Genomic DNA, 20,929 nt, shown 5'->3' on the forward strand with positions numbered 1-20,929 from the left:
TTTTGGTCTAACCGTCTCGGAGCTGAGCGATTTTATCGTACAGATATTTACTAAAATCCTCGGCTCGGCCCTGCAAGGGGTCATCCCGCGCCTCCTGCTGCAGGAGAGAGCAGGTCACCCGAAACAGGGCGGCCGGGCGGTTATCTGCTGATGCAATAAGGGAGGAAATGTATGTACGCTTAGCCTCCCTCAATGCCACCAGGTAGGTCTGAATAAATGACCTAACCAGTGTTCGGTCAGCTTCGGAACGGCTAGACCGCCAGACACTCTCTAGGCGTCTTTTCCGGCGTTTCATCTCCCTCAGCTCCTCAGTAAACCAAGGAGCTGGTTGAGACCTACACCGGGTCAGAGGCCGCAAAGGCACAACACGGTCGAGCCCCAGCTGCGGCCTGTCCCCAGGCCGCGACTGGTTCTTCGGCCGTGCCGCAGACCAGTTCCTCAGGAAACGGCCCAAGCTCCGTCAGGAACCTCTCCGGGTCCATCAGGCGCCTGGGACGGAACCAACGCATTGGTCCCGTCTCCCTGCGGTGTTGGGTAGCGATCCGAAAGTCCAGACAAAGGAGAGAATGATCCGACCATGACAAAGGTTCAACGACTATATCACCCAGTTACAGATCATTCATCCACTGACCCGAGATAAAAATCAGATCTAGTGTGCCTCCCTCAATGTGAGTAGGGCCGTCCACTACTTGAGTCAGGTCCATGGCTGTCATGGAGGCCATGAACTCCCGAGCCGCCGAAGATGCCGCGCCGGTTGATGGCAGGTTGAAATCCCCCATGACCATCAGTCTGGGGATCTCAACCGCCAACCCGGCAAGCACCTCCAGCAACTCGGGCAGGGCTGTTGTCACGCAGCAAGGAGCCAGGTACGTGATCAACAAGGCCACCTGAGTCCTACGGCCCCACTTCACATAGAGGGTTTCACAACCAGATATCTGAGGTACAGTGGTCTCCCTCGGTTCTAGACTTTCCTTGATAACGACCGCCACCCCTCCACCCCTACTTTGGGCCCTCGGCTGGTGGAATGCTCGGAAACCTGGTGGAATGCTTGGAAACCTGGTGGGCACATCTCAACCAGGGGAGTCCCCCCTTCCGTGCCCAACCAGGTTTCCGTAATGCCCACAAGGTCCGTGGCCCCCTCCTGAATAAGATCGGAAATCAGGGGGGCTTTGTTCACCACGGACCTCACATTGCATAGCTTCAGGCGAAGGTCCAAGCTCTGAGGAATCTGGTTACTCGGAGAACGGGAAAAGTCTGAGGGGCCGGAGCACGTGATCGCTCTTAAACAGCGAGCGCATACTCCCGAAACATGATGTGGCCCTCCGCTTCCGCCATATCTGCCCCTCCCACTTACCGTGCCGATGGAATAACCCTGATGAACTAGAACGAGATCCTCCCTCATCACCTCCAGACCTAATATAGTAGCGCCGCGAGTACCCGCAGGAACTGGCCCCCTCCCCAACGGGTTTTCCCTCCCCTCTCCCAGCCCACCCCCCAACCCAAACCTATCACTATTCACCCTCCCATTAAAAACCCCCTTAAAAATCCCCTGAAAACATTTAGTTACAAATCCCCATAGCCTCCTATTTTTGGCATTAATCTAGTTCACTGGTCATCTAGATACCGAAAAGCTCCAAGGACAGAAAGCTGCAAGATAATGTCCCATTTTTGCTGTTGCCCTACTCATTGACCAGAACTCTTTGTAGAAGATTCACTTACTATATTTTTAGACATATAAATAGGCTCTACCATTTGTATAATAAAAGTGTTTACTATACTGTATAGTTTTATATAGTTCTAAACTGATTGTCCTGTAAAGGGGAGAAAAAGAAATACTTTTCCAATCTACATGTCATTTTTGAAATCTTTAATGTCAATTCTCTTGACTTCCTTAACAACAGAAATCTATTTGAAGCATGCAATAGGAGGCATCTTTGATTTTCAGTACAATGCTTGCCATCATGTTATATCTGGATTTAGTTTCATGCGGCAGCAATGAAACATGAACAAGGAGTTTGTTACAACGAGATTCCACAGGGAAATCTTAAAAAGTAAAGATAGTAACTGCAATTGCACAATCAAAAAGATGGTCCCAGAGCCACCATCTTAATTTTTTAACCACCCACACTGCCCAAATGTCTGAAGTCAATCATTTTCACTTCAGGGAAATAGCTTTAACAGATAGTTATTTAAGGTTGAAGAATGATTCCTCTCTAACAAACGTTTTCATTTTAGCTACATTTCTTTAAGCAAACAAATCTATTAAATAAATTGAACTGTCTATTTTTGTGATTATTAAGAAAACTAGGCACAACATTTGGCAAGCGTGATATATATTGAGATTCAACTTCAAGAGCAGATGAGTTAAACAAAATGGTTGATTTGGTTGCCTCTAATCCTGTGATTTGAAGAAAGTCTTCAACCATTAAGAGACTGTTTAACAGCGAACTATTCAATTCTTCATTTTTAAGAATTTCTTCTCACCTACTCCTTTTCAGTATTTATGTATTTCTACATAATTCCACTCCTCTTTCCTATTATAGTTCCCATTTGAAAAGGGTAATAACAAAATTAAAAGCAATAAAAGAAATATAACCATTATTGCCATGACACAGCCCACTTGAGCTAATTCATGAATTCATTTTGGGCTTGACCCACCAGCTGAAAGTCCTGTAAAATGCTATGGCATTTATTATTGGTACAAGAAACCTATACCAGCCTAGCCTTCTTACAGTGAATGTTACTCTACTTATACCAGTTCCTGATCTTGCCTTTTCACCCCAATACTCTAAAGTAGCTCTCAAGTCACAAGGGAGAAACTGTGCAAGCATGCTATAATGAAAGAAGATCTAGTACAGCATGCATGGCCCATTAATGGGATTTCATTACTATCGTGCATGCTAATGAGATGAATGCTCTGTTTGTTATATTGGAAGCAGTGCCAGAGGCAGATTTTGACCCTCTGTGCTAACCTATGTCTAATTTGAGCACCACATGGGTGGGTGGAACCAGGACTTAATCTATGTATAAATTGACATTTACTCATAGCTAAACCAAAGCTTAAGTTTCAGATCCAAAAGTTGGTTGGCAATTTTAGAACAAAAGTTATTTTGAAATGGAGCCAGGGATATTTAAAGGCACAAAATAATTTTCATCAGTGAATTTGTTTAATAAAATTAAGTATTTTTTGTACAATCATATAACTAAATAAAGCAAACAAAATGGTGGTGACAAAACAAAAGCCAAAAACAAAACATAACCCGCCCACTAAAAAAGCAAATTAAACAAACAACCCTCAACTAGAATGAACAAGTAAAGCTTTAGAATGGCATTCTTCCATATACCAAAATTGCTCTTGGTTAAGCATTCACTTAACTCAAGTGCATAATGTCAGGCAGATGAGCATCAACTGTCTTTCATTGAATTGGTTTCACATAAACTTTAATTGTATTTCTACTTCTTCTAAAGACTGCTTTAGGACCAATTAACTTTTAATGCTGATTTTAAATTAGTATTATTATTGTTATCATCATTTCTTCCTCTAGATCCTTTGTGTAAACTATTTTATGTTTACTGCTGCAGTTTTTAACTAAGAGAAATAAAATATAATCCAGTTAAAGAAAAACTCCTACAAGAATCTTCTATATAAAAATGATGCATCAGGAAATTAAATTATAAAGGTTTTGCAGATTAAAATCTCCTCAAGGATTATAAAGGTAAATATCTAATGGAGTTCAAAATGATTTGCATAGTTCAGGGGCTAGCAAAAGAAAAACAGATTAATAGTGAAACATATGTAAGAGAAATATTTATTATTTAGTAAATAAATAAATAAATATTTATTTTAGTAATATTTATTTGGCTAGCATATTTCAACAATTTTTTTTCAAAATGAAAACACAACCTGTAGAATACAGCAAGGTCTATATGAACCCCTTAAATGATACCAGATCACTTCATATTTTGACTCTTACTATTAGAGGTCAAAAGGACATTTTACCTATAAAGATAAGGGAATAACAGCAGACCAATGGCATTCCAGAAGCTTGCCTTCCTCAAGACAGTCATCTGTTCTGGCCCTCTTAGAATGGCACCATAGCACACATTCTTTGCTTCTGTTCTTTTCTCATAATCTGGATTAATCTGCATGTGGCTTTTGCTTTCGATTATTGGGTTAACATATAATATGCTTTCTGTGCTTTTCAAATGCTATAAATATCTAAACCCTAATGCAAAAAACTAGACTGGAATCCTCCCCAAGTGACAGCTAGTTTCTTTTCTTTGCCTGTGTGAAATCTCTATTGTTGTTCTGCTGTAATATTCCTCCTATGATCCACATTGGTCTTACCCTAATGACTTACAATTATTCAGATCTTCAAAGTTATTGAAGATCTGGCTCTTCCCCTAGACCTAGACCTTGAGATAAGTTGATGGTCGACCCCCTTCAGGACACCTATGATTTTTTAAAATTGTAATCCTCTTACTTTTTTAACTTTAAACCACCCAAAATCATTAGGAGCAATTTCTGAACTGACTGGTATCAGTAAATGCATACGTTACTAAAGCAGGTGTATTTGCTCTGCATTCGAGTAAACATAAAAGGGGACACCACGTGAACGTCTAACTGAAATCAAGGAAGATGGAAGACAACTCTGATAAACTCTCTTGTGTGGGAAAAGATAACATTTCCAAGCACCATAAAGATGTCTGCTTGAGAGCTGTTAATGAGAGCCTTTTGCAATCTAAATGTAATTAACCAATCTATAATCGCTGCAGGAGGACCAATTCCTCTCACCCTTCATAGGTAATGGGCTGTAAACATTTCCAGACATTAGCACAGCCAGGAGGCACCACCCTCCCCTATCACTACAAAGACAGGAGGGTTCTGTCTCCCCCCCATCTCAGACAGGGGGACCAAACACCATAATGAAGCTTTAAATCACGTTCCACATCCAGTAATTAGCTTAGAATTTAGTTCACTGTATATTTGTCACCTGCAGATGTCCAGTGCTTTGCGGGCATCCCCAGAGAAGGCAGAGACTTTTCTAGCACAGAACTGGATAGCGGCATTGTCCAACACCTGCTCCCCTGACACCTAAAGGAATAAAAAGAGAAAACATGGTAACAAAAGAAATGGTGCCCTACATTTTTGGAGAGAGAAAAAAGACATCGGCATGTATATAAAGCAATTCTTATGCTTAGTTCAAAACCTCTCATTCTGCTCAAATTAATATTCTTAATCATTTAACTTCCTACCTTACATTTTGCCATTAGGGATTAGCCCAACAAATTAACTAATTTGTTCTCAGCTGCAAAGAAACTGAAGGAGCTCCTAATGCAAAGCAGAGGATGCTGAGAAATTCATATCATAGTTCTTCAAGTGAAATCAAAGATAAATGCAGCTTATCCCTTCTATAAGTTGCTTAGGGCCAAGACAGTTAATTTTTGAATTAGGCCACTGAGATATTACCTTCTTCAAGCGTTCCTGGAGAATAGAAGCCAACTGATCTTTGCTGTATGGGGGAAAGTTTAGTAGCTGTGGCCTGCACAAAGGTCGGGTCTGCAGGCGAGGCAGGATGCGATCAGTGAGATCCAGAGCATTAGCTATACCTATCAAATAAACAAACCAACCAACCTCATTTATATACCGCAAACAAACATTCCATCTTACCCATAGTTTCTCTAAGAATTGAAATCTTTCTTTTAAAACCTTGGGGCAACTATACTTTTACAGTACTTATCTTGTACCTGCCATTGTGACCACATCTCTAATGCCATCTTTACTGGTTCTAAGTAAATGCACAAGTAAGTTCAGAAGGAAAGTATTTCATATTTTCTCAGCACCCCACTTTGTGCCTCTTATTTTGCACAATGAAAAGTTTGTTAAATTTAGGCTTGGGTGGATGGTCCTACATGCTACATAGAAGACTGGCCTAGTTAGTTCTGATTTCCCTTAGAATGTTATGTATCTTTCAGATAAGCAATTAATTAAAGATTTTTCTACTTAGCAGATCAGTGGGAATGCACAACTCTAACAGATACAGAATATAATCAAAGATCCACATTGTCTGAAAATCTTCTATTCTTTCTGCTTCTAACTTAAATATACCTCTTTCTTTCCCTTTCGGTAGTTGAGAAGGTGGCAAGAACTATAACAGCACAGCTAAGCAGTAGTCAACATGAATGAGTAGCAGAAGAAAGGCATTGAAATCAATAGTGGGCAAAATTAAAACTTTGGAAAATACCCAGCACCCAAATAGATATTTTCTTGCAAAAGTAAAACTCTCTTCCTTTTAACTATCAAGCTAAAGTTTTTAATATCTCTTGATACTCACCAATGAGAATGAGCCGAGAGTTGGGAAGGGAAGGCCACTCAAATACTGTATAGAGAACATCTTGTCCCTTACTATCCAACTGATCCATCTCATCTAATACAACCAAACTGCAAGGATGAAAAACATCAAGACTGAACATCACCTTCCCGGAGAAAAGAATATGCCAATGTAACACATAAGCAGATAATAAAACATTCAAAAAAAATTAAACAAAATATACTTTAGCTGCAGGCAGTATCTTTAGACAATGAGTGAACGGAAATGATATAACACTTACAAGATTCCCGACCTCCAGAAGATTGAATAAAATGCTTTTTTTGAAAAACAAAAACAAAACCCCACATAGTTTAGTATGTAAGCCCATGGATTCATAAATATTCTAGGGAAAATTCACTGGATCATAAAATGTTGCTGCTTAATATCAATTAAAAATATATTGTACTCTTAGAGATTTTATTCTGGATAAAGAAACTGAGCTGTCATTTAAATAAAATATGGTTATATAAGGGCAAAGGAATTGGCTAATTACATTCACTAGGCTTTCAGAGATAACAAAATACACTATTCAGTGGGAAGAAAGGTGCGGTTGCAGTAGATTATCATAAATCCATTCTTCTACAGTATTGAAATGCTGTCTGGCCTACAGGTTAAATTTCGGGAACCCTCTGATTCACTAGCTTTTTACCTGAATTGTTACAGGCTGCCTGTAAGTCATCTCTAAGTTCCTTGTTTTGGGGAAATTCAAACCAAGGTAGTACTATCTGAAATAATTCAAGAATTATTTTTAAGCAAAATTTTTGTCTTGAATTAGTTCATATACAACTATTTTCAGAGTCAAGATCTGATTCAATGTTTAGTTTCAGCCTCGTTAACAGTCTGTGTTGAAAATGACTTTACATGAACATTATTAACAGTGCTTACATTTATTGAGACATAAAATCGCTGCACTGGTGGACCATTAATTTGGTTTGTTTGGAGATCAGTGGCTTTGGAAGAATCTGTGAATGCTCTGGAGAATTTTCTAGCTATTGGTGCTGGAAGTTCTCCTGACTGATATGTGGGTGGGGAGATGGATAGCTGCAATGGCTGATCCCAAATATCCTCCTCTTGGAACAGAATTCCACTTTTTGATTTTCTAATAAGCTTGAAGCACTTGGAAAATAATTAGATAGTGGTGCTCTTGTAACTGGCACTGATCCTGAAAGGTCAGACTGTTAGCAATGGTCAAGGATGCCTCTTCCCAGTCCCATTTTCAATTGTTGCACCATCTGTGCTTTCACTGTGATTTGTGTTTTAATTACCTCTTATTTACATCACTTAACACTGTGACCTTCATAAGCATTCAAAACTGTAGCTGGCATATAATATTGCAGTTAGATTGCTTTCAGAAGTGTGTTGCTATAGCATATAAAGTGGGGCAATGAATTTGCTCTAACAACCTACTATTGGAGCAAATTCACCGACTTCCAGTTTTTGTGAGTAAAATATAAGATGCAAGTTTTGCCTTATGAAAAGACAAGATACTTGAAGGACTGCCTCCTTCCAACAAACACCTGCCTGTTATTTTCATTATTCATTGAGGAAAAAAGATGCAACAAAAAGCTTTTATGTCACTGCTTGACATCTCTGGGTAGAGGAAAAAATGTTTTGAAGAATAGTGACTACATTTAGAAACATTCAACGCATTTTTTAAAGGCAAGGCAGAAACCTCTTGTAATGAGGTGCTAGACAAACCAACAATGTAGTTAAAAATGGCAACTTATTTCTAACCCCCATCTAAAAATGTATGGTTATATGTTATGTGAGAAAAGACCTCTTCAGCAATATGATCCATATTGTGGAAATCTCTCCTAAGAAAGGTCATACTTTATTTTCTAAAACCCCTTTCAGAATTATGGTAAAGGCAATTCATAGTTTTTCAATGCTGTATAAGCTATTTAATTGTATAATCTAAATTTAATTGTGTAATTTTTGCTTGTTTCTTAGCTTATGGCATATTTTAATTGATCCCTTTATTTTATGCCATCCCCAGCATTTTAATAAATTCATTTACAAAGAAGTCATTCTCTCAAACTCATAAATTGAAGATTCTATTTCCAATTATATAGGAAACAATTATTTCTCCCAGCTTGGAATTAGTCTTTCTCCAAAACTATTTTAAAAACTGGTCCTAAAATATCTGAGTCAGTATATTTTTCAAAATTAACTAGAAGAGCAATATATATATTTAAAAGATAAGCAAAAATAAGAGTTCCAATTGATCAAGCGCTGTATCCACTCATTTAATGCTAATCAAGGGCAAACCCCAGAATGATTTGAGGCTTAGATATAGTTCTGAGAATAAATTCATAGTACACCTTCAAATGATCTGGTCAAAATATATAAAATCTGTGGGTTGGACAACTCTCCCAAGTACCAATCAGCCTACTTGATGATGATGATAATGATAATATCCATTATTAGATCATCGTTTATTTCTACAATGCTTTCCCTAGATAGAATTGTTATCACTAATAATGCGGTCAAATGGCTTAATCCAATTTCAATGGTTCAGTTTATTAAATTTTGAATATATTTAAATAGCTAAATATATTTATAGGGAGGAATTATATGGAGAAGACAATAGGAAAGATATGTAATCCTCCTGCAACGATTCCTCTAACTCCAGAACATTTCATTCAAATTATTATTAGCCAGATGACCCCATCTCTGGTGAGAAAATGCAGCTTGCTCACTGGAGTTTGACAAGTTACATTTTTCTGTGAAGCATACAGGGATTCTGTAATGCTCTCATATACTGTAAATTAGAGTTCCAAAACAACCAAACATGCTGTTTTTTCATACACAACATAAATTCATGGATAATCCCATCCCTATTTCCAATGGATGACTAAATTAAAAAAACAAACTTCTCCCATAAGAAATTTACTCACGCCATCGATGCACTTTCTGATGTCAACCGTTTCTCTAGCTTTCTGATGACATCACCTTTGGCTGCTTTGGCAGCTCCAGCCAGGCCCAACTGTTCGGCAATTGCTGGGAAGACAGCTTGGGAGCTCCTTAAGGCCATACAATTTAAGACTGTGATCTGAATCCCAGTGAGTTCTGTCTATCAGGAAGATGTGAAAGTTTGATCACTACTTAGACCAGGAGTCTGCAACCTTAAACACTCAAAGAGCCATTTGGATGTTTCCCACGGAAAATGAAACACTGGGATCCACAAAACCAAGTCAACATCACTCACTCCTACCCAGGCACATGACCCCCCACCATGCTTAATCCAAGTTTTATGGCTCCAAATGTTTTCTTTTCTATAGGAAACAGGTATATACATACATACATACCAGTGGTGGTTTTCAAATTTTTTTACTACCGGCTCTATGGATGTGGCATGGCTTGGTTGGTGTGGAAGGGAAAGATACCCCAGCACCTGGATGAAGCTGTCTGTCTAGACCCGTTCCAGTCCGGCTTCCGGCCCGGATACAGTACGGAGACAGCTTTGGTCGCACTGGTGGATGATCTCTGGAGGCCCAGGGACAAGGGTTACTCCTCTGCCCTGGTCCTATTAGACCTCTCAGCGGCTTTTGATACCATCGACCATGGTATCCTGCTGCGCCGGTTGGAGGGGTTGGGAGTGGGAGGCACCATTTATCGGTAGTTCTCCTCCTACCTCTCTGACCGGACGCAGACGGTGTTGACAGGGGGGCAGAGATCGACTCCAAGGTGCCTCATGTGTGGGGTGCCGCAGGGGTCGATTCACTCACCCCTCCTGTTCAACATCTATATGAAGCCGCTGGGTGAGATCATCAGTGGCTTTGGGGTGAGATACCAACTGTATGCTGATGACACTCAGCTGTACTTTTCCACCCCAGGCCACCCCAGTGAAGCTGTCGAAGTGCTGTCCCGGTGTTTGGAAGCCGTACGGGTCTGGATGGGGAGGAATAGGCTCAAACTTAATCCCTCCAAGACGGAGTGGCTGTGGATGCCGGCATCTCGGTACAGTCAGCTGCAGATGCGGCTAACTGTCGGGGGTGAGTCATTGGCCCCGATGGAGAAGGTACGCAACTTGGGCGTGCTCCTGGATGGTCGGTTGTCCTTTGAAGATCATTTGGCGACCGTCTCCAGGAGAGCTTTTTATCAGGTTCGCCTGATCCGCCAGTTGCGTCCCTTCCTGGACCGGGATGCCTTTTGCACGGTCACTCATGCTCTCGTTACCTCTCGCCTGGACTACTGCAATGCTCTCTACATGGGGCTCTCCTTGAAGAGCACCCGGAGACTTCAGCTAGTCCAGAATGCGGCTGCGCGGGTTATTGAGGGAGCGGTTCGGAGCTCCCATGTAACACCTATCCTGCGCAGACTGCACTGGCTACCTGTTGTTTTCCGGGTGCGCTTCAAGGTATTAGTTACCACCTTTAAAGCGCTCCATGGCTTAGGACCGGGTTATTTACGGGACCGTCTACTGCCGGCCTCGATCTCCCATCGCCCGGTGCGCTCCCACAGAGAGGGACTCCTCAGGGTGCCATCAGCCAAACAGTGTCGACTGGCGGCCCCCAGGGGGAGGGCCTTCTCTTTGGGGGCTCCGACCCTGTGGAACGAACTTCCCCTCGGACTTCGACAACTACCAGACCTTAGGACCTTTCGCCGCGAACTTAAAACATATTTATTTCGTATGGCTGGAATAGCTTGATTTTTTATCTTTAAATTTTAATTGACTTTTGATGGGTTTTTAAAATTTAAATTTTTGTAATTTTATGGGGATGTATGTTATTTTTAATATTTGGGCACATTTAAATCAGTTTTTTAAGGGTTGTTTTTACTACTATGTATGTTTGTATTTTATCTGCCTGTTCACCGCCCTGAGTCCTTCGGGAGAAGGGCGGTATACAAATTAAAATATTCTATTCTATTCTAATATTCTATACTGTAAAATCTCCATTTCCCCCCCTATAAGCTGGGACTTGGGAGGCAGAGAATAGATGCGGGCAGGGCCAGTCAGAATTTTTACTACCGGTTCTCTGAACTACTCAAACTTTCTGCTACCGGTTCTCCAGAACTGGTCAGAACCTGCTGAAATCCACCTTTGATACACACACACACACACCTGTGTCTCTCTTTCTCCCTCTCAACGCTTGCTGTCTCAGTCTTTCTCTTCCGCTCATTTGTCTTTCCCTCCCCCCCTCCTCTATCTCTCTATCTATTTTTCTATCTCTCCACCCATCCATCTGTGCTCTCCTGCTCAGTTTTATGTGTCGTGTGAATCCAACCACTTGGGCTGTGGAGGGGGAGTGGAAGCTGGTAGTCAAAGCCAAGCATTGGAGATCCATGCAAAATAAGGCAACTCCAACCTGGATCCTGTCGGGGAGACACCCCCCTTCCTCTCCCCCCACAGTGGGGGCCTGGGCAGCCCAATTCAGCTCCCTCCTCAGAGATGGCCAGCAAGCAAACAAACATGGCACTCTGGCTGGGAGGACGCAGTTTGGAGCCCCACCTCTGGCCGGTGAGAGCGGAGCAAGCAGGGCGCGCACCTTCCCCACTGCAATGACACTGGCCTATACGCTCCTCTATACGCAGGAGTCTCCTTGCTCAGCCCAGTGCTTCAGTGCCATTGTAACTTCAAATGGTCACAAAAGAATGGTGGTAAGTCAAGGACTACTTGTAGTGACACTACACCTATTAGCCTAAACTGTTAAGCAAGGGCCAATGTCTGCCTGCCTGCTTACCTACCTATGTACCTATCAATCACACTCATTGAATACTGCATCTAGGTGACTCTGGGCAGTTTACAATAAAAACATAAAAAGAGATATAAATGCATACATACAGCAGAGTTAAAACTGAGTTAAGAACAAAGTTAAAATAAAATATTACAAGTTAAAAAAGACAGATAGCGCATTCTCACATTACCAGCCATTACAGAGTCTTGTATCATTCTGATCTGAAGAACATTTAATACCCATGATCAAATCCAGCAGTTACCTTCAAATCAAGCAAGGCTCTGTTGAGGCAAGCAGTTTTCCCAGTGCCAGGGGCTCCAGATATATAAAGGCTTCCAGGCTTCTTTCTACAGACATGTTCCAAGAGGAATCGTTGCAGGACACCTGTTTCTTTTTCCCTTGCAAGCAATTGGTCTGGAACAGCTGTATGAAGGAGACTCTTTGCCTGTTGATAATAGGTGCCTGCATTAAAACAAACAGCTATAATAAGACAAAAATGTATCTTGACACAGTAGATGACAGCATTATTTCTAGAAAAAGAAATAATAGGTAAAGTTTTGCTATTGAATTAGCTGTATATACTTTTAACTGAGTTCTTGTTAATAATGAAATAGATTATTCAATTACATAGATTCTTATCAAATTAAGCAAGACAAATATTGCATTTTATTTGTTTGATACTGTTAATATATTATCTTGACTCTCGAACACTATCTGCAGCTGTAAGATTAGTGAAATAGGATTCTATAAATAAATAAATATAATCAATGAAGAAGTGAAATTGGTTGCATGCCCAGCAAATTCATTCTAACTTTTGGTGCAGGGAATTTAGGGCTTGTGAATACATTATGATTTTGGGGAACGCTTGTTAAACACAGAAATAAAATGTCTACCATGACATTGGGGGAAAGATCACATAAGTTATTATTACATCATAATGTATTTTTTAGAAAACGTGTTAGAAAATAACTAAGAAGGTATGTTTATATATTAAATCTTCTTTACCTTATTAAAATGTCCTTTCCATTGTGAGGCAAACCAATTTCTCCAAAAAGTATTTTCAATTTTTTTCCCTGGGAATACTTTTCATAAATAGGAAGCTTAATAGTAAATTGTTTTCTTCCATACACAACCTTAGTATCAATAATAATTTAAAGTTGTAAAACTCAACCCCCTCAAAACAGCTTCTCCTATTCTAATAACCCATTTCTTCTCTTTCACTCACCACGCTATGCACATATATAACTACTTTTAATTTGTCATCATATGCATAACCCTTTTTCCCTCCTACAGTTGCTCCATACTCATTTTCTTCTAGTTTTAATTCACTGGCTTCCCAGTTTCCTTCTAGCTACCCACCAAAAAATATTTTATGCTCTATTCACCTACTGTTTTCAATCTTTCAAAGTAATCTACCTATTTTAGCTTGAAAAATATTCTTTTTGCTACTATTTTCCTAGTAGTTCCTTTCTTTTTATTTTTGGTTGAGATACCTGGAAAGTAGAGGACTTTCATCCCCGCTTTTTCTTTTTCTGAAGAATACTCAGGGCCACACAGGAGTAAGAAAAATATTGGAGGAGGAAAAGCAAATGATAGCTTGGCTACAGGTCAAAAAAAAATCATCATTTTTCAGCCAACCAAGGAAAAGAATACTTAATAATTCAAACAAAATTTAGAAATATCTTTTTGGAAGCAACCAATGCTTTGGCAGATATTAATGGAATGTCCCCTAAGAACACATTATTGATGACTAAGGGTGGCAGACTTTATTTCAAGTCTTCTAGCAATCATATCTGAACTAAAAATCTGAAGGTTCAAATGAATTCATTCAACTATAGTTTGTGATGCTATTTTTAACAGAAATCCAAATCTTTTTCACATTATTGTGTTGGTTCCTAAATAAAATCACCTTAGAATTTCATTTACTTGTAACAGAGCCATGCTTAGTCTTCCCATTCTATACAATAATAGAAATAATAATATGCTAATATAAGTATTATATTTATTGTTGTAAAACTTTACATTGAATTTGTATTGATGCTTGTTTATTTTTGCTTTTACCATAGTGGGTGATTGCCTCTTTTTGTTGTTTTTTGCTGTTTTTTAAAATTGTTGTTAGCCACCCCAAGTCGCTTTCTTGCGATAGGCAGCTATATAAATGGAATGACTAAATAAAGAAATAAAATAATATAGAACTGAAGGATTTTTTTTAATACTGACGTTCCTTGGAAAAGACAGATTGAAACAATAGGTCCTACCATTCTTACATACCTTCTGGCTTAAACAGCTGAGTTCGTACTCGCTCTTTTTTAAGAGAGTAACACTTCATAGTAGTGGGTGTTTCTTGGCTCCTTTGTACTGGAGACTGAACCAAAATGCTGAACTTGGTGGGAGTCCTGAACCCTGAATGTTCACCGAAGAGTGAAGTCCGGGCGCTGGGGGAAGTTGCTGGAAAGCCGTTTTCTTTTTTACTCTGCTTAGTTGGGGTACAAGGTAACAAGTGGGAAACATTGCAAAGATTATCATCACCTACAGGAAACAAAGAGATAGTATAAAAAATAAATATAAAAATATAAGTGAAATTCAGACATTTACACAAAGATATTTCTTCAAAAAGTTATCCTTTTATAGTCTCATTTTGAGACACTCAAAGGTTATCTTTTTAAAATAATATGATCTCAGAGGCTATGGGTGGAGCTCTGAGGAAACCATTCTGTTGTGAACTTTTTAATGATTCATTCTTATTAATTCATTAGTTGGTCATCTCTTGCAATAGTAAAGTTCAAAACACTTGGATTTGTAATTTTAAAAAAGTTAAAACTCAGTTCTTTGTAAATAAGGCTATAGAAATGTCATTAGAACTAATTTTCTCCAGTATTGTCCAAGTGATTTATTAATTCATTTTGCATAAATTAATTTTTAGTTGGGTAACAAAGAGCTAGCTAGCTAGCTAGCAGAGCAAGTCTGTTCTGTTATAATCATTAGGATACTGGACTAGGACATGGGAGATGCAGGTTCAACTTAATCTTCAATCAGAAAAATTCACTTAGTATTTTTGGACTAGTATCCGCCTCTCCTTCCAGCCTACCTAGCAAGGTTATTATGGTAGGGGAAAATGGAGGTGGGAGCTATGCATACAGTCTTAAACTCCAGGAGGAAAAATGGAACATAAATCTAACAAATCTTAATAGTTATAAACATTAATTAGAGGGTAATATTTAGCATTTTTATTTGTTATGTGCTTAAATCTATACAGAGTACGAGACCTAACATTTCCCACAATAATAACTGTGTCATAGATTTACAGAATTAGAATGCCAAAGAATCGAATAGGCAAGTTTAATTTGTCTAATCCCAGTATTGGCATCCTGCAGCTCTTTGGGCCCTCTGCTGTGGTTTTCTATCCCATCACTGGCTGGTCCTCCCCTTGCCCTCTGCTCCCAGTCACTCCTCATCTGGCCTGAGAAGGTAAGGGTGACGGCAGGGAATGGAAAAGCGGCCAGGACTGATTTTCTGGCGCCTCACTCTTGCTGGAGCTTCTTCTGGCCCTTGTTGGTGCTGGGCATGCTCGGTCGCTTGGGGAGACGCTCAACATGCTCTCCACCCAAGACACTGGTCCTAACCGGCCACAACCAACACCGGCCTTGCTAGCATGAGGGCTGGCGGGATGGGAATGGGATCTGGGAGGGGATGACAGAAAGGGGAATGGGCCTGTAGTGCCCAGTCACGGCTTTAAGAAGCTCAGGGCAGTGGGAAAAGGGGGCTGCCCCCCCAAACTTTTGCACACCTACCCCAGAGGTCAGTGTGTGTGCGCAAAGTGAAATTTAGCACGTCTCCCTGAGCATCTGAGGCGCCCCCAGCACTCTTCACTTTTTCCTGCAGCAGAGGGAGCCCTCATACTCATCCTGCCAAATTCGGGTGAAGGGGACCGAAATGCCCCCAGGTAAGCTTGCTGGGGCAGAGGCACTATTGCTGGCTCTTGCGAGGAAATGAGTCCTGAAGGGGGAAGACTCGTGGAGGCGCTTTCGGGAGGTGTACAATATAAAAAAGGCAGAAACGATGCCCTCCTCTTTCCTAACCACATGAGTGGAGGCGGACATTGACTGCCAGAATTGTGGCAGGTAAATGTGAGGAGTTTCCCAGAGGTGGCGAGTGGAGTTGGAGGTGAAAAAGAGAAGGGCGACCTGCAAATCTAGGAAAAGAAAGCGAGATATATAGAAAGGGGTAGAGAGAGGAGGAGAGAAACAGAGAGAGACGGGGAGAAAGAGGAGAAGAGATACAGAGGAAGGTGGAGAGAAATACATAGGGAGAGAGAGGAGAAGAGACAGAGAGATACAGAGAGGGAGGGGGAGAGATACATGGAGAGAGAGGAGGGAAGGAGAGATACAGAGGGGGAGAAAGAGATACAGAGAGGAGGGCATAATTTGACATCATTTTAAATGTCAAAAGGGTTTTGTGTTTCCTGGTGTTTTTAAACAACTGGTTCTCTGCCCTAATGACCAACTAGGTAGGCGTGGCTGGGGTGTGTCATGTGACTGAATGGGAGTGAGTGATATCCAGTTGGCCACACCCACCCAGGTTTTGTGGCTCCCGGTGTTTTTTTTTCCTATGGGAAATGGGTCCAAATGGCTCTTTGAGTGTTTAAGGTTGCAGATCCCTGGTCTAATTTCACCATTCGACTTGGTCAGTTCATAGTATTTTTTAATAATCAACTCTGGCTATTTTGGGTTCATATATTTTTGAAGTTTTCTGTTTATAAGCAATTACATGTAGTTCTTGTCTTACAACCACAATTGAGCCCAGAAATTATGTTGCTAAGTGAGAAATTTGTTAAGTGAGCTTTGCCCCAGTTTACAGCTTTTCTTGTCACATTTGTTCAGTGAATCACTGCAGCTGTTAAGTTAGTAATATGGTTGTTAAGTGAATCTGGTTTCCCCATTGAATTTGTTTTGTCAGAAGGTTGCAAAAGGGGATCACATGACCCTGGGACACTGAACATTACCCAGTTGTCAATTATCCAAACATAAATTATGTGACCATGGGGATGCTGCAACAATCATAAGTGTGAAAAATGATTATAAATCACTTTCTTCACTGCCGGAGTCACTACATGATCTGTTGTAAGTCGAAGACTACCTGTAGTTTGTCAACCCTTTCTATTACCTTAATTTTAAAGAAAATGATCTACACATGCTGATATTCAACACTGTGCTAGGATATTTGGGAGGTATAAGGAAAAACAACTTACCTAGGCGTTTGCGGGGACTGAGAGGTAAGATCTGCTTTGGGGAAGACGACAAAGAGACTGGCAATGTTGCTGGATCTAGATGGGAACCCTTCTTTTTCTCTAATGATTTCTGAAGTGTCCTGACTGATTTTCGCTTTGGAAAATCTATAATCTTTTGGCTCTGGGACTGTGACCTGGTACTGGGCATGATGGACATACTAGAACCAAAGATAGAAAAAAAATAAGCATTCAAAGTAAGCAAAGAGTTCTCTAGAAATCTCTAATACTCTACAAATAGTCTATAAGATAGCTAGATCAAGTATTCTGTCTCCTCCTGATACTTCTTTTCCTACATCAACAAAATCAAAATGGATTAAAGCATAGAATATTCCCCCTCACCCACAAACAGGGACAGTCAAGACCTTCCCAGTCAGGGTTGAAGTGCAGGACCTCCATACCAACTTAAAATTATACATTTTTCTTAACAGTATTCACTGTTAAGTATTCCACTGTATAGCTCAGTTAAGTGGCAGCATTAATCAAACTTGTCTGATTTCAGAGAAGTGTCAAACCTGGCTAACATTTGGAAGGAAGACCAGAATGACACCTCAAGACAAGGTTGAGAAATTTAAAAACAATCCTAGAAGACAGTGGCTGGTAAAAGTATATCCATGAAATCACCAGGGATTTTTGCATGAGTTGTGGGGATCTGTTTTATTGTCCCACTCGTCTGAGTGTATCTTGGTCCACAAGTTTAATTACACTTATTCTGCACCCAAAGTTTGATTCTTGTGTACTTATCCTTCCCTTATTCTTTACTTCCTTTGTACACTTGTTAAATGTAATAAAATCCTAAACATTATCATAAAACATGCACTCATCCTAGCTTTAAATTTTGATAGAGGCCAACTTATTAAATCTATCAAATATTACAAAGATGCATAACATGCCCCACTTGCTTGTTCAAGCTCTAGAGTTGAAATACTTCCAAATAGGGAGGTTTCATATAAATGTATCCGCTAGCGGCTAGCAGATAATATGAGTTAAATGAAAAACAGTAAGAAAAAGTTCTCCCATTTTAATTTTTAGCTTTAAAACATTGAAATTTGGCTTCAGAATGGTCCTGGATACCATCACATGGACTTTCAAAATAAACTTTTTAAACTCTCAACTTTCCAATATATATATATTTTACCCAGACATTAAAAATCATTAAATGAAGCCCTTTCCCAAAGGAAATTAGGTGGGAGACAGCTTTTTCTGTGGTAGCAACCCATTTATGGAATTTCCTTCCAAAAGTAGTTCAACTGACATCTACACTGGCATCATTTTCTGCACCAGAAAGAAGGCCCTTTTTATTTTTCCACACTATGCCTATATTTTAAATTTTATTTTACAAACTTTTTTATTCAAACTGCGTTATTTTAGTGTTTTACAGTACATCCAGAGAGCTTTGGCTGCTGGGCAGTTTTAAAATTGGTGCTTCAGATCACAACCCCTTCTTTCTATCTATAGCCAACGTGGCTTTTGCCTCAGGTGTTGCAACAACGTGCCCTGAAGACATCAAGCTAACTAAGGCTGGCTTACTTTTTCCTGGAAGGAGTTGCATGAGGGAACGGCCAACCAGCCTCTTCCTACGCCACGATATCTGTATCTGTATCTATATATTTTGGATCGCCCTCCTCGAATCTCTTGCCACTTAGACCGAACGGAAGCGCAGACCTGCCATGCGTTTACCGAGAAAGCTATAGGCTTCAATGGCGCGTGTTCCCCTTCTCAAACTTATGCCCTCCCCGTTCTACCACAACGTCTATCTTTTCTGACAGAATAATCCCCCATGGCCAGTATTCAAAAAAATCGCTACGGTGAAATGGGGACAACCGTCCAATAGAGGGTGGGGGAGGGGGGGAGAGAGAGAGAGAGACGCAGGCAGCATGTTCAAGTTTCAAATCCTGCCATAGAAAGCTGATTCTTTCCCGCGCACAGAAAGTCCCCTTCCTCAATCGCTATACCGCCCTTTCCCGACTGAATCAAGAGATCCAGCACCCACCATAAACCGAATCCTTGGAAGTTTGTCGGATCGCGCTCGCCGATCTCTCACCTCTTCCCCCAAGACTGGAAGAATTTCTCCCCGCGCGCTCTTAGCCGTTCGGTCCCGCCGATTGGTTAATCCGAGAGGTGCCGCTCCTTGCCAACCAATCACCGCTCTTCGCGCCGAACGCATTCTTCCATTGGCCCTGCCCCTTCTACGCCGCGCTCCTCTTCTTGCCGCTCAACTTGTCTCCCCTCCCTCCCTCCCTTCTTTTTCACGTCATAAAAAAAAAAAAATAGGGCAGTACAGCTTCCCAGGGAGGATCTTCTTTCCCGGTTAAAAAAGCAGAAGCAAGCAGCCTTTTACTGAATGCAAAATTTGCCATTTAGTAAACAAAACTACAATTCCCATCGAACCTTGCTGCAAAATAAAAGGGAACCAGCTTTGACACGTAGTCAAAAAAGAGCGCGCTCTGCACATCTTTTTTTTTCTAGCTGGAAGGAGAATGCTCATACAAGCCATAGGAACTAAATTTTGTGGGGGATTGTGAATTTCGTAAATTGCAGTGCAAATGTCTGGAAGGCTGCGAAAACTATCGAATGTTTCCACTTGGAAGTAAAAAATGGAGACAATGTTTAGATGTTTAGAACTATAATTTCCATACAATATGCTAGCAAACCGGCTAATTTATTATTAATTAGCTGTAGTCCAAAGCTGTAGTCCAAAGCTGTAGTCCAAAACACTTGGGAAGAATTAAATTGGTGACACGACTTTTTACAGCATTTAGTTCTTGGCTGGTGTATCTATACATTTCAGCCTTTTATCACCACATAATCTTTCAAATGTAACAGCATATCCTGCCATTTTCACCAATTGCCTGATTTGATACATGAGTTCCATATGCTACATAAATCTATTTTCAGATTAAATCAGATTCAAATTTTAGAGTAGCAAGTGCTATTCTTTTAATCACAATACCTGTCATAATTTGATAGGAAACAACTAGGATTTTAAAAAACATACAAGTCTTTCTCTTCCAGATGTATCAAAGTACTCCTGAAAATAAATTTAAAATATGGGTACCATTGGGAAATTCATTGTATAGGTAGCTCTCATGTAACAATCATAATTGAGACCAACAGTCTCATCATTAAGCAGCACTATTAAGTGAAACAACCCATAACCACAATCTACAAACGTAAGTTTTAGTTCAATTGTTAAGCAAGCCACCCGCAATCATTAAGCATGATATCCCATCTCCACAACTTGCAACTTCCTATTCAATTCCCAGTTGACTTTGCTGGGTGGAAGCTGACTGGATATGTTACAAATGGCAATCAACTGACCTTGGGATGCTTTCTTCAGCACCATTATAAGTTAGAATGGTCACTGAACAAGGCAGTAGTTAATTGAAGAATATCTACACAATAAAGGAAGTTATCACTTCCTTTCCTATAGCAATTTTTTTTCTTCCAAAAAAGGGTGGGGTGGGGCAGGAGAAAAAGGTGAGTCCTACGGCCTACCTGCATCTGACAATGCAATCAGAAAAATAAATGAAGATAAAATGAAATATATCATAGCAGAAATTGTACTGTAGAATAAGTTATATTAGAAATTGGTC

The 20,929-nt window shown here is 40.3% G+C and overlaps 1 protein-coding gene across 2 annotated transcripts in view; it reads right to left on the reverse strand.

The window, feature by feature from the left end:
• The window catches only part of CDC6 (cell division cycle 6), a 30,786-nt gene extending 11,358 nt beyond the window's left edge, over positions 1-19,428 (reverse strand). The window contains exons 1-8 of one of the 2 annotated variants that reach the window (XM_058183679.1): positions 19,327-19,428; positions 17,298-17,494; positions 14,321-14,578; positions 12,312-12,511; positions 9,269-9,444; positions 6,336-6,442; positions 5,471-5,610; positions 4,995-5,095 (exon numbers count right to left, since the gene is read on the reverse strand). In XM_058183679.1, the coding sequence (XP_058039662.1) occupies positions 4,995-5,095; positions 5,471-5,610; positions 6,336-6,442; positions 9,269-9,444; positions 12,312-12,511; positions 14,321-14,578; positions 17,298-17,493 (1,178 nt within the window). In that variant the 5' untranslated portion in view covers position 17,494; positions 19,327-19,428. The remainder of the gene's footprint in view (positions 1-4,994; positions 5,096-5,470; positions 5,611-6,335; positions 6,443-9,268; positions 9,445-12,311; positions 12,512-14,320; positions 14,579-17,297; positions 17,495-19,326) is intronic. The other variant, XM_058183680.1, reaches the window with a different exon arrangement.
• Between the last annotated feature and the right edge of the window lie 1,501 nt (positions 19,429-20,929).

This window comes from Ahaetulla prasina, chromosome 4 (assembly GCF_028640845.1).
Source record: "Ahaetulla prasina isolate Xishuangbanna chromosome 4, ASM2864084v1, whole genome shotgun sequence".
Taxonomy (NCBI): domain Eukaryota; kingdom Metazoa; phylum Chordata; class Lepidosauria; order Squamata; family Colubridae; genus Ahaetulla; species Ahaetulla prasina.